General features: G+C 40.9%; 1 protein-coding gene across 1 annotated transcript in view; it reads right to left on the minus strand.

Annotated features, from left to right (window-relative positions):
- Window positions 1–3,574: 3,574 nt before the first annotated feature.
- Window positions 3,575–14,448, minus strand: part of fes (FES proto-oncogene, tyrosine kinase) — a 28,490-nt gene continuing 17,616 nt past the window's right edge. The window contains exons 8-19 of the mRNA XM_063012601.1: window positions 14,299–14,421; window positions 13,635–13,827; window positions 11,433–11,513; window positions 10,374–10,610; window positions 9,943–10,065; window positions 8,933–8,986; window positions 7,836–7,954; window positions 6,762–6,856; window positions 6,405–6,528; window positions 5,102–5,259; window positions 4,706–4,828; window positions 3,575–3,893 (exon numbers count right to left, since the gene is read on the minus strand). Coding sequence (XP_062868671.1) covers window positions 3,763–3,893; window positions 4,706–4,828; window positions 5,102–5,259; window positions 6,405–6,528; window positions 6,762–6,856; window positions 7,836–7,954; window positions 8,933–8,986; window positions 9,943–10,065; window positions 10,374–10,610; window positions 11,433–11,513; window positions 13,635–13,827; window positions 14,299–14,421 — 1,561 coding nt within the window. The 3' untranslated portion in view covers window positions 3,575–3,762. The remainder of the gene's footprint in view (window positions 3,894–4,705; window positions 4,829–5,101; window positions 5,260–6,404; window positions 6,529–6,761; window positions 6,857–7,835; window positions 7,955–8,932; window positions 8,987–9,942; window positions 10,066–10,373; window positions 10,611–11,432; window positions 11,514–13,634; window positions 13,828–14,298; window positions 14,422–14,448) is intronic.

The raw sequence follows: 14,448 nt of genomic DNA on the forward strand, positions 1-14,448 counted from the left end.
GTAGCCCTGGCCTGGACCTGGAGGTGGGGGGTAATAAAAATGATCAAATAATGTCATTAAACTTTCAAAAATCAGCATAAACTATATGCATTATTTAGAACTGAAAAGCAGTTTGATGAATAGAATTAATTCTTATTTTAATATTTGAGTGCCCTTTTTTTCTCATTAAAGGGTTTGAATAAAATAATTCAATTGTTTACAGGCTCAGCAAACTTAAACGCAGCTTTTTGTCATGACAAAATACGGCCATTTATGTTGTCAAAGCTTAGTTACATATTTAGTCAATTATATTTAGAAATATAAAAAATATATAACAATTATTATAATAACAAGTCAGCAGACGAAGATAAGTGTGACTATTCTTCTTTAAGTTCAGCAGAAAAATAAACTAAGTTTATCTTTACCTCAATGTCTATTTCAATTTGTACTAAATTACTAGTAATTTATTAATAACTTTGGAATTCTTGCAGTCGCAATTTAAATACAGAAAATACTGTACAGCTACAACATAGTTTGGTCACAATTGTGAAGCATTTTAATCATGTGAGAGAAGATCAGAGGTCTGAGGCCCAGAACTACTAAAAACAAAAAGGTAAAACTCATAAAACACATAAAACCCTCACCTGTTCATGTACCCACCAAACTAACCAACCAACCAACAACCACACGACACTAGAACATGACAAATTTTTGCACAGTCACTGCGGTAGGGTAGCATGGGGTCCTGTTTGGCTCCCACGACCCTGATCAGAATAGAGTGGTTAGTAAAAATGTATAAACAAACACATACTGTACATAAGAGCAAAAGTACTTTGGTCCAGAAAAAGTGAAGATTTAGCCGATTAAAATTATTCCTTATAATACATCCTGTCCAGAAATTTACTTCAGTAAAGAGTCTGTAGCTCAGTAGTACCTAATAATCCTAAACAAACTGGAATCTAGTACAGGGTTTATGGATATGTAAACATATCCATAAACCCTGTTCATTACAGTTTATATTTAAAAAATGACTAAACTACTGTTCTTACATATTGACTCTAGATTCGTAAATCACATTTATAAAAGCATTTTGGTACATTATATATTTATTCAAATCTTGTTATTAAAGGTTAGTAAAATAAAATTCTTGTAATTCGGGAATTATCTTAACATTCTATTATAAAATTACTTCATTTCACATAAAGCAGATGGATTGGTGCCTTGTTCGGGGTGTGTTACCGAATCCATTGCAACCCTGACCAGGATAAAGCAGTGGTAAAAACATGAAAATAAAATGAAATGTTTTTAGATTATTTACAAATTATTTAATTTACTATGAATAATGATGTTTTTTATTATTAGCTTACAAACTTTTTAAAAACATATTTGTTAATTTTACTTTATTAGAATTATTTAAATATGTAGTTATTTATTTATGTATTGAACTTGAACACATTTTTATTCTACAGTATATAAAACCTGCCAGGTAAAATAAATACAGTAAAATACAAATGTAGTTTTTGGTGGGGTAGAATATTCTGTAATTTCATGTAAGTGTATAAGATGGACTTTTAATTCCCTATTAGTAAATATTATTGACAATAGCTAATGATTTTTTTGTGGCCAGTTAGACTGCACCCATTTAATTGTACATGGAACAGTAGTCTAGTGCCAAGGTTGAAAGGAAACGCAAAATTGTGAAGTTCTGCTGAAAGGAAAGTTGACTGGACGGTCAGATACACAACAGAACAAACAGAGAACAAAGCAGGCCTTGCATGACTGCAGATTGTGATTTAAATCTCGCTGGACGTGCCTGTCAATCAATCACTGACAGGATTTATTAAATTTTGAACAGGCCACGGCACATAGTTTAATGACATTACAGAGCTTTGTACTTCACAGATACTTCACTTTATGTCTTATGGTATGTTTCTTGTAAGTCTCGCCAACTTTTGACTTTATTGCATGTCTAAGCATTAATGAGTTATGTCTGCAATATACCTGCTGAGTGACAAACACACAGGAGCCAAGAGTTGATGTCAGATAACACCGGATTATTGTACTAATGAGTCCTGATCTTGTGCACATCATCAGATGCTTGAGGCAAAGGTGAGAAGCAGCGACGTGTACAGTAAGTAATTGATACAATTTTTTAATATTTGATTTTTTAACATTAAATAACTTTTAGTAAACCTATCAAGGCTGGTCATTAAGCACCAAATTCAGATGGGCTTGCATCCGACCTTTACTGCACCAGAGCGTGAGCTGGTTGGCCTTTCTTCTCCATGCAGACTGGTCACCTGTGATGTCATCTGCAAATTTCGTGAAGCATGCTTAATAATCCAGGTACACAAATCCACAGCTGAATCAGTTCATCTGGACACAAGTTTGTTTGTAGAGATACGTTTCGTCACTCATCCAAGTGACTTCTTCAGTCTTCAAACTTGTGTCCAGATAAACTGATTCAACTTTGTGGGTCATCTGAAAATCTTTAGTAGCTTGACTCAAAGATCTCTAGAAGAGCAGCAGTGATAGCTCACATCCTTGTGGAGAGCCTTCAGGTTGTCAGAAAGGTGGTAGTCCATGGAGAAGTGTGGACAGGCATGATAAACTGGTTGAGGAAACTGGTTTAGGGTGAAGAATGTCCTGGATTATGATGTCAAACACTGAGATAAAATCATCAAACACAGGTTCTTAGGCAAAGGTGTTGCATGTATTATCCACTCACCCATTTGCATAGTAAGCAACCTAATGAGGATCCAACATTATGTCTGTCATGTCCTTAAAGAGGGCCAACTCTGGTCTCTAGACTTTATCACCACAGAGGTCTGCAGACCAGTGATGCAGGTTTTTTTGGGGTGGTGATATGATGGACGAGCATGCACTTAGGTGTCGCAGCGGAAAAGTCTGCTGGCCCACTAATGTTGAAGTCTGGGGATCTAGGGTTCAGCGGTGCTATCAGCATGGACATAATTGGCTACCGTCTGAAAGGTGGTGGCCGAACCAGCCTAGCCATTGAAGAAGAAGAAGAATGCCTTTATTTGTCATATATAAATGTACAGTGTACAGTACAATTAAATTCTTTTCCGCATATCCCAGCTTGTTTGAAGGCTGGGTCAAAGTGCAGGGTCAACCATTGTATGGCACCCCTGAAGCAGACAGGGTTAAAGGCCTTGCCTAAGGACCTAACTGTGGCTGCATAGCACACCCTGGATATGAACCGACAATCTTCAGATTGATAGCCCAAAGCTCCACCCACTAGGCTACCACTGTTCCTGTGGTTGGGAGGTGCACTTGTCAATACACTTCCAATGCCGGTCCCAAGCCCGGAGGGAAACAGGAGGGTTGCGTCAGGATGGGCACCCAGCAATAAAACTGTACCAAGTCTGGTGTGTGGATCAGATCCTCATAATACGGAAGCAGCACAAGAAAATAAATGATGGTGCATGACGGAAAGATACTCAATTCTTCTTTCTGTCGATTGTTTTTGCCACCTCTGCTGAATGGTTAAACATCAGCAAAAATAAGTGTACAGCCTAGTAGATAAGATCCACTTTTCATGCAAAAACAAACAAGTGTTCTCATGTCATTGATTTTATTAAGTTGAAAACAAATTAACACACTTTAATTTACATTAACAAGGTACAAAACATGTTTAGGAAGCAATATACTGTATATATTTATAAAAATACAAGCGTATTAAAACCTCTGTTCATTTACACAATATACTTTGTAAATTCACAGTTGAATTCTACACAGCTGCTTAATGTCCGGCCTGTGAGATTAACACATGGACTGCAGCTCCTCTCTGAGTTTTATAAAGGAAGGACGATTTCTGGGCTCCTTCTGCCAGCAGCGACACATAAGGGCATAGATCTCGGCTGGACAGCCTGTGGGAGCTGGCATTCGATATCCTACCAATCAAAATACGGCATTATATAAAGAATATCAGCTCTTATTAAAATGTTTAAACATTATTTGACTTTCTATGTTATTGCAGTTTGATTGAACAATATTCCAAAAAGGATCTTCTTACTGAATGCAACAGATTCAACTCCTTTTCAAAGCCTGAGCTGTTAAAGAAGGTATATCTATCTATCTATCTATCTGTCTGTCTGTCTGTCTGTCTGTCTGTCTGTCTGTCTGTCTATCTATCTATCTATCTATCTATCTATCTATCTGTCTGTCTGTCTGTCTGTCTGTCTGTCTGTCTGTCTATCTATCTATCTATCTATCTATCTATCTTTCTATCTATCTATCTATCTATCTATCTATCTATCTATCTGTCTGTCTATCTATCTATCTATCTATCTATCTATCTGTCTATCTCTCTGTCAATCTATCTATCGATCGATCTGTCTGTCTATCTGTCTGTCTGTCTGTCTAACTTTCTATCATCTATCTCTCTGTCTGTCTGTCTGTCTGTCTGTCTTTCTATCTATCTATCTATCTATCTATCTATCTATCTATCTATCTATCTATCTATCTATCTGTCTAGCTAGCTAGCTAGCTAGCTAGCTATATATATATATATATATATATATATATATATATATATATATATATATATATATATATGTCTATCTGACCTATTCAGCATTCATATATTATTTTTAAATATCAGCAGTTGTGTAAAATCTTGAGCCTTTTGCACTTCCCAGACATGCAAACCTGATCAGAAGTACAAATTCTTACCAACGCGACACACAATGTGTAAAAGTCTTACCTTTTTCTGTCTCTTCTCTGGCTTGCTGATTGTTCATGCAGGGGAACGGCGTCATTCCTCTGGACAAGGTCTCCCACAACAGCACTCCATAGCTCCACACGTCACTCTCAGTGGAGTAGCGCCCTGAAACACCAACAGGGGGCAGCATCGCATCACTCACTGATATCTGCACCTCACCGATCCAACAAACGAGGCTTCAGGTAAAAAGTGGACACCTATCAGTTCGCTCTAATGAGGCATTAATCCACACCAAACGTCCCAGTGTGCCAACCCCTGTCTAAAATCCATCACTCACTTAGAAATGTCTGGCGCTCTGCCCCATCATAATAGGCTTAATGGTACCAAGCAAAAGGGCAAATATCGTCATGCTGAAGATTGAGCTGTGTGTGACTGTACCATAATTGAGGGCCTCCGGCGCGGTCCATTTGACAGGGACTTGTCTCACACTTCCTGTTGCTGAATAAACCCCATCCTCCTCCTCACGAGACATTCCAAAATCACTGATCTTTAGTACACTCTTCTCACCCACCAAACAGTTCCTCGCTGCCAGGTCCCTGTGGGAGATAGAACGCAAGGCTAAGATAGATGGATAGATGGATGGATGGAGGTTAGGCTGATAGAGAGATGGATAACATGGATGTGCGAATAGGCGGAAACATTGTTTCATAGGTGTTGGCTGGATGGATTAATTAATGCATATTTGAATCTATAGTTAAATGGATGGATGGATGATGGTTAGATGAATGGTTTGACAGCTGGGTGGACAAATGGATGGATGAATAGATCTCTTTCCCAGTTGGTGGCTGGATGAACAAAATGGATGGATGTTTCACACCACTGTGCATAAGAACATTCATACAGTGAAAGGATGGATGGATGGATGGATGGATGGATGGATGAAGAAAGAAACAGGGAGGAAGGACTGATACATTGAAGGGTGTATGAATAGGATGGATGGATTGTTGAATGGATAAATAGTTAAAGAGATGGAGAGATGAATGTACAGAGAAAAATACTAATGGATAAATGGACACAGATTCTTGGTTAAATGGTGAATGAAGGAATTGGATAGATGGATGGATGGATGGAGGGATATGAGTATAGGTGGATAGATGGATGGATGGATGGATGGATTGATGGATGGATGGATGGATATGAGTATAGGTAGATGGATGGATGGACGGACAGATGGAAAGATGGACAGATTGATGGTTGGATAACTGTTCTCTTCTTTTTTAAGTGAAATAAAAATAGCAAAGATTATAAAATAAAGAAAAAAAAGAAAATAGATTTAAGAACAGAGACAGTGATGGAGAGACAGAGAGGGTGAGCGGGGTAAAGTACCGTCCCTGCTGAGCTTATTATCCACTTCTCTTTAAGTACTGACCTACTGTCCCTCACTCATGAGGCTCTAAAACTAGCAGTCCATGACCTCTCCATTTATCCACTTCATCAATCACCATACTACCATCTGACATCCTACAAACCAGTAAGTAACTAAAGCAGAGAGCCAGTTGTTCACAGTCACGGTCCACTTCACACAGATAAATGACTGTTTCTCAAAGATTTCCGGCTGGTGATTAAAAGCATGCAAAACGGCAGAATCGATCTCATTTTAGCTCCTGATGATACGATTCATCAACAGAACGATCTGTGTGGGGTTGTACGAACATGTGGAGTAGCTTCTGTTTAAACTCACCTGTGGATGCACTTCTTGCTCTCCAGGTACTCCATGCCAGCCGCCACATTCTCTGCCATCTTAATTAGCATCTTTGGCTTCAGGTTGTGTCCCTCTGAACGGAGGAAGGACAGGAAGTCTCCCCCTGATGGTAAAAACCCCAAAAGCAAACACTGTAGGGTAAATGGGGTCAAATCTGTGCAGGATGGAACCTGTGATGGTTTGACCAGCACATGGTCACCCGAGGGTGGGCGGGGTGTAAAATCAAACCTTAACCTAAATTTTTCATCCAAATAAAATCAAATACTCAACCCTCCCTAAAAAACAGGATAATAGTTTTTTTTTCTGAGAGGATTAGAATGGAGAGTGTTTTGATACCTTGCACCAGCTCCATGATGATGTAGATGGGCTGCTTCTGCGTGCAGACGCCGATGAGCTTCACGATGTTTGGATGGCTGTACTGCTTCAGGATCCTTTTAAAAACACACAGACAGATTTGTGTTGTTTTTTTGTGTAACAAATACAGAAAGTCTGCGTAAGTGAGAGTGTGTGAGTGATCGAGCAAGCATTTAAGTGATCGAGTGAGAGTATGTGAGTGATCGAGTGAGACTGATCGAGTGAGTAATCGAGTGAGTGTGTGTGCTCAATTTAGTGTGAGTGATCGAGTGAGACTGATCGAGTGAGTAATCGAGTGAGTGTGTGTGCTCAATTTAGTGTGAGTGATCGAGTGAGTGTGTGAGTGCTCAATTTAGTGTGAGTAATCGAGTGAGTGTGTGAGTGCTCAATTTAGTGTGAGTGATCGAGTGAGTATGTAAGTGATCGAGTGTGAGTAACTGAATAAGTGTGTGAGTGATCGAGTGAGTGTGTGCGTGATCGAGTGAGTGATCAAATGAGTGTGTGAGTGATCGAGTGAGTGTGTGCGTGATCGAGTGAGTGATCAAATGAGTGTGTGAGTGATTAAGTGAGAGTGTAAGTGATCGAGTGAGAGTGTGAGTAACTGAATGAGTGATCGGGTGTGTGAGTGTGTGAGTAACTGAATGAGTGTGTGAGTGATCGAGTGAGTGTGTGAGTGATGGAGTGAGTGATCAAATGAGTGTGTGAGTGATTAAGTGAGAGTATAAGTGATCGAGTGAGTGTGTGAGTGATCAAGTGTGTGTGTGAGTAACTGAATGAGTGATCGAGTGTGTGAAAGATCGATTGAGAGTGTAAGTGATCGAGTATGTGAGTGATAGAGTATGTGAGTGATCGATTTAGTGTGTGATCGAGTGAGTATGTAAGTGATCGAGTGTGTGAGTGTGTGAGTAACTGAATGAGTGTGTGAGTGATCGAGTGAGTATGTAAATGATCGAGTGAGTGAGTAGGTGAGTGTGTGAGTAACTGAATGAGTGTCTGAGTGATCTAGTGAGTATGTAAGTGATCGAGTGAGTGAGTGTGTAAGTGATCGAGTTGTACCTAGCTTCCATAAGAAATTTATTTTTCTGTTCTGCAGGCAGGTTTTCTCGACAGGCCTTCACCGCCACCGGTGTGTTATCTGTACGCAGGCGACCACTGAACACCTCACCAAAATTCCCCTTTAACCAAGAACACACACACACACACACACACACACACAATAAATCTAATCCAATTAAAAGTCTCTTATAGCAGCAGAAAGAAAAAAATCAGGTCGTTTTAAATGTATAAGCCTTTTTTTGCATGAATATGCAGCTGTTAAGAGTGAGTGCTGCATAGCAACGTGTGACTTTAGGACCTGAGTTCAATCCTTGCTTCCGGTCATTGTCTGTTAAAGAGTTTAGCATGTTTTAAATATAATCAACCCCCCCCCCCCCCCCCCCAACCCAGAGATACCTCAGATCTTACCATAATTACCATTATTAATAACAGTCAGGAACGTAACTGCAAATAAGTTTTTTAAGTGTGCATTACTGACATATGCTGGGTAGCTACAGTCCACATAATTATTGACACAATTTAGTTTAGTCTAAGACCTCCAGCAATAAAATAGTTCCAGAGCAGGCTTGCTATGCACTTGGTGCAGACAGAATAAATAATTAGAGATCGCTACATCAGCAATGAAAACTACTTTTTTACGGGTGTTACAGTCTCCAACCACCCCTAGGTGGGAGCAGCTCATTTGTGAGTAGTACAGTTATTCTATTTTAAAATCCCCCCCCCCCCCCGCCGGTCAGTGAAATTATATCTTATATAAAACCGCTGATTTAAAGGGCCAGAAAGCTATCCGAAAATTAGAGCTATCGGTTTGGATTTCAAACCAGTGGTTGTCCAGGAGTAGTCCTGCAGAGCCAGTTCTTCACAAGAGCTTATCTGTAGAGACTGTTCTTTTACGCTTTAATGAGGTGAGAAATTCATTCTGATTTATTATAATACAGTTTGATAGTGACGATCACGGTAGGATTGATATGCTAGAATTGCTGACAGGTATATGTACGTCGCTTAGAGTTGATTTTAACATGCCGTAACTCCAGCTCTTCACCAGCACTTTAAAATGACAAAGCTAATAAAGAGCCATTATTGATCTGAGTGCGTACCTTCCCAATGCTTTCTCCGAGGATGACGTCGTCGTGCTCTATAACCCATTTATCCTAAAAGAAGGACATGAGAGGAACCAAACAAGAGAATTAGAGTAGATATTTACAAACTGGTTGTAAAACTGATTATACAGACGTGGGGTTTTCAATCGTTTCATGCTTTAAGTATCGAGATGCTACTCTGACATCCTTCCTGTAAATATATACTGATGCAATTTTAAATTCATGAGAAACGATTGCAAGCTCTCCAGACCCTGAGGAGGCAAAGCAACCCAAAACCATGACGCACCCTCCACCATATTTTACACATGGCATGGCATTTTTGCCTGAAGTTTGAAGCCAGTTTTTCAAATTATCATTATTCATTCGATCATTGTCTGTTTTACCACTGCTTTGTCCTATTCAGGGTCACGGTGGGTACAAGTCACTGGGCGAAACACAGGAAACACCCCGGACAGGTCGCCAGTCCATTACAGGGCAAAAAACACACACACTTTGGACTGTGGGAGGAAACCGGAGCTCCCGGAGGAAACCCACACAGACACCTAGAGAACATGCAAACTCCACACAGAAAAGACCCAGACCGCTCCACCTGGGAATCAAACCCAGGACCTTCTTGCTGTGAGGCGACGGTGCCGCCCAAAATTTATATTAGTAGACAAATAAACAGAGATATTTCCTTTTTTAACCTAGGAACCCCAGTAATGATTAGATTATTAATGTGCAGCTAAATGAACATGTATAAATGAGCTTAAGTGGGCAACCACTCATTTTATTAATAGCTTTCTTTACTGTAGGTACATATTATTTTGTTTCCTGTTCTTCTTTATCCTCCTGAAATAAAGTTCTGCACAGTTCTTCCTTCTCTAATTGTTTTACACTCTTTATGTCTACAAGAGTGGCGTGTCTGCTATTACATATGAATAAATCATAGGTCAAACAACCCTCCTTGGGTCCAAGCCGTCCAAATAAATATATAAAAATAAATAGAAATTATTGTAAAGTGTCACCTTAAGTATCGGTCTTTTCAGTACAATATCTGATTTCTTGGTGACATTTCTGTGGGACCACAGCAGGTGGTTCATAAGCAACGGGATTGTTTGAAAACCTTCACCATCCAGACGATACATGCCCTTTAACACACACACACACACACACACACACACACACACACACACACACACACACAGTAAATATGCAAACAGAGTACATGTAATTTAAAAGGAGGTAAAAGAGTGCTGTAAGAATGTATTAATGTTATTTAACTTGTGACGTGGTTGTATAACTATGTTAAGATTTAGTCATACAGCATGCAAAGTGCACAAGCAGTAGCTAATCTTTGATTACTTGTCAGCTACATTAGCCTTCAGCACAAAACTATGATGGTAAAGAGATATTTGCACCATTATGCTTAACCGTTTTAACAGGATGTGACACGTACCTCTGTATTCTGAATGAGGAAGTGGCGACACTGACCACCCCAGTGCACAGACAGCACGTACTCCTGTTTGCCCTGGCTCTGTCTGACCAGGAAGTCTCCGTCACTCTTCAGCAGCTCTTGGACTTCGACGCGTGGAATGGCACCGTGGTACCAACCCTGCTGACTCAGAGGCTTCTCCGACTCGGCCACCGGAGACAGAGCCGGTGGTACCTGGGAAACAGTGTAAAACACACTACTCTACACAACAGGACACGGACAGAGCTGTAGGATTAATTACTGACTGCATTACAACTATCAGTCTGTTCTTACCTTCTACACACGTCCATCGTACAAAATAATCAACCATACGTTATTTTACAGTGGGAGGTTCTCAACAATCAACCACATACCATCCATCCACTCCCCCACCTCACATCCATCCACTAATTTATACCAACTTCCATCATTTCTGTCTGTGTGCCAGTCATACAAACGCTTGACCACGTTCTATGGCCATACATCCATTTAAGAGTCCATCCATCCACCCTTCGACTTATTTAGGCATTCGTCCACCCACACATTGATTTAACCAGGCATCCATCCATCCATCCACCCACCCAAACATCCATCCAGGCATCCACCCAAAAATGCATCCACCAATCCACCCACTCATCAATTCATCTATCCATCCATCCACCCAAACATCCATCCATCAATCCATCCATCCATCAGGCATCCATCCACCCAATCATACATTCATCCACCCACCCAAATATCCATCCATCCATCCATCTACCTAAACATCCAACCATCTAACATCCATCCATCCAGTCATTCCCCCAAACATCCATCCATCCATCCATCCACCCAAACATTCATCCATCCATCTACCATCCATCCATCTAACATCCATCCACCCACCCAAACATCTATCCAGGCATCCACCCACACAAAAATACATCCATCCACCCACTCAATCATACATCCATCCACCCACTTAAACATCCATCCATCCATCCATACCCGTCTTACAGAACATGAATCAAAAATAGAAAGAAATCCAGATGACATTTTACTTACAGTGTATTTGGGTTTAAACAGAGAACTTAGGTGGTTGATGATGGTGTCCATGCTGACCAGTTTAAAGTCTTTATCTCGCTCCTGAGTGAGGAAGAGTTTTTATTACAGCATGATGTGATGCTCTGGAACATGTACAATATCAGTATCACTGAGACGAGAACAAATATCAACAGTTCTTCAGGGTCCAGCACGTCTATTTCACTGTATAATCAGACTCTGATTGATGATGTACAGCTGAATCACTTGTAAACCAAGACTTTTGATAATCTGTACAAGACTTTTTAATCTGTACAAGACTTTTTATAATCTGTACAATCGGCTTTCATCTCTCACTACATCTCAGTAGTTTCTCTTTGAGGAATGATACACCACTCCCACTAAAGCTAATAATAAAATACACAATGCAGAGCGGTGGGCAGGAGAGGCCGTATAAGTCACAGCCTGGAGGAGATACTGCATATAAAAACAATGTCCTACACAGTTCGCTGATCACTTATTCATGCAAGATTCAGCATTTCTGCTTCACAAAAGCAACAAATCCAACTCCAGCGGCAAGCTTCCAGCTAGCATTAACACGTGTTTTTAAGACTTATGATGTTGCTCAAGCAAAACAAAGTGCATTTAATAAGAGGGCTGCTATTATTGAAATGCACACTATAAAAATTTGTATTTGTGGTCATATTTGGGTGGTGCACATGGATATCCTGGTACTGTCCAGGTAATTCACCAGCTAATGAATGTAATCTGTGAATATGTTGGTCATCCTGGTCACTGATGACCGATACACCCAACAAGTGTCAGACCATGACAGGGCAACACACACAGACACTCGGTCACACCTACAGCTTTAAAATACCATACCTGACCTGTCCAGGAGACATAACATTAAAACCACCTCCTTGTTGATACACACACTGTCCATTTTATCAGCTACAATTACTGACTGTAGTCCATCTCTTTCTCCACATACCTTTTTAGCCTGCTTTCACCCTGTTCTTCAGTGGTCAGGACCCCCACAGGACCACCACAGAGCAGGTATTATTTAGGTGGTGGATCATTCTCAGCACTGCAGTGACACTGACATGGTGCTGGTGTGTTAGTGTGTGTTGTGCTGGTATGAGTGGATCAGACACAGCAGCGCTGCTGGAGTTTTTAAACACCTCACTGTCACTGCTGGACTGAGAATAGTCCACCAACCAAAAATATATCCAGCCAACAGCGCCCCGTGGGCAGCGTCCTGTGACCACTGATGAAGGTCTAGAAGATGAGCAACTCAAACAGCAGCAATAGATGAGCGATCGTCTCTGACTTTACATCTACAAGGTGGACCAGCTAGGTAGGCGTGTCTAATAGAGTGGACAGTGAGTGGACACAATATTTAAAAACTCCAGCAGCGCTGCTGTGTCTTATCCACTCATACCAGCACAACACACACTAACACACCACCACCATGTCAGTGTCACTGCAGTGCTGAGAATTATCCACCACCTAAATAATACCTGCTCTGTGGGGGTCCTGTGGGGGAATCCTGACCATTGAAGAACAGCATGAAAGGGGGTAACAAAGCATGCAGAGAAACAGATGGACTACAGTCAGTAATTGAAGAACTACAGAAAGGGAAAATTCCCCAAACTGTTGCCACAATGTGAAAAGCATGTCATTTTATACACCTGTTAGCAACTAAATTCAATACAGTCATTATGATGGGTGTCCACATACTTTGTCATATAGTGTGTATGTACTGTATGTACATAGTTAATACTCTGTACTTTTTATATAATATGTATTATATGTATGTTTTAGGTATAATATTTCAGAATATTAGTCTTACATAATACCCCTGGCTTGTATATGAACGCTACAGCAGTCTAATAGCAGGGGAATTGAGCACAGCCCCTACAGAGAGTGGGTGGTAACGTGGGCAGCTCTGCTGATCTCTGAATCAACAGGGTAACATAATGCTGTTTGCTGTAGGAGCAGCGAGAGAGAACAGCACAGTCATTATTTATATCACGACTGTGTTTACTGTTACGACATCGCCACATAACTGCGTCTTTGTTGGACACGCAGACTTGGGCCGGAATTTTAGGAATGGCATCCGAATAATCGTTCTTTTCATGAAGCTAGAAAATCGACACAAACCCGTGAGAATCAGATCACCAGAACACACCACAGAACCAGATCTAAAGAGACGCGACTCACGCTGGAGTTACTGGAGTTGAGAGAAATCCGGTCGTCATCCAGGTCCAGCGACGGTGCGTCGCGTTGGCCGAGACTTTGCAGTTTATCGGCCAGCAGCTTGCGCTGGGCTTCGAGACGGGCACGTGCCACCATTGATATCACCACCTGATGCCTGCTGTCCTCCAAAGCGTTGCGTTTGCTGAACTGGTACACCCTGTTCACGGGACAGTTATGGTAGTGAAAATGCTGGATCTGCCAGAGAGCCACAGTTTTTTTATGTATAAACCCTAGTCAGGACCAATCATGATTACTAAGAAGAAGGGCGTTCGGGTGGCACAGAAGTAAAACAACGCTAGCTCACCAGTGCTGATATCTCAAGCTTTTGAGTTATACAAGTACAACACGCACTACCATATCATTACTATGGTAAAGTCACTGCAGTGCTGACAGTGGTCCACCGCTAAATAACATCAGGTCAATAGGGGTCCTTTTTTTAAACGATTAATGGCATGCAACATGGTACATGTAGCTCATAAAATAATCAATAAATGTACTGTAAGTCCCAGATAGGTGTACCTAATAAAGTGCTCAGTGACTTCCAGCTAAATTTCTCCATGTAACCAGATAAATATTGTGATTTTATTCACTATTATGTGAAGTTATTGGATGGGTAACGCAAGCTCACCTCTGCCCAGTGTTGCCTGATTCATCCTCAGCATCCAGGTCCAGTTCCAGCTGGTTAACGGTGGCCTGCTGAGTTCCCAGCGCTGCTGCCAGATTGAGCAGCTCCTCTTCTATGGCAGTGAGCCTGGACAGTCGGATAGGGGGGCATTAC

Source organism: Trichomycterus rosablanca, chromosome 17, assembly GCF_030014385.1.
Source record: "Trichomycterus rosablanca isolate fTriRos1 chromosome 17, fTriRos1.hap1, whole genome shotgun sequence".
NCBI classification, from domain to species: domain Eukaryota; kingdom Metazoa; phylum Chordata; class Actinopteri; order Siluriformes; family Trichomycteridae; genus Trichomycterus; species Trichomycterus rosablanca.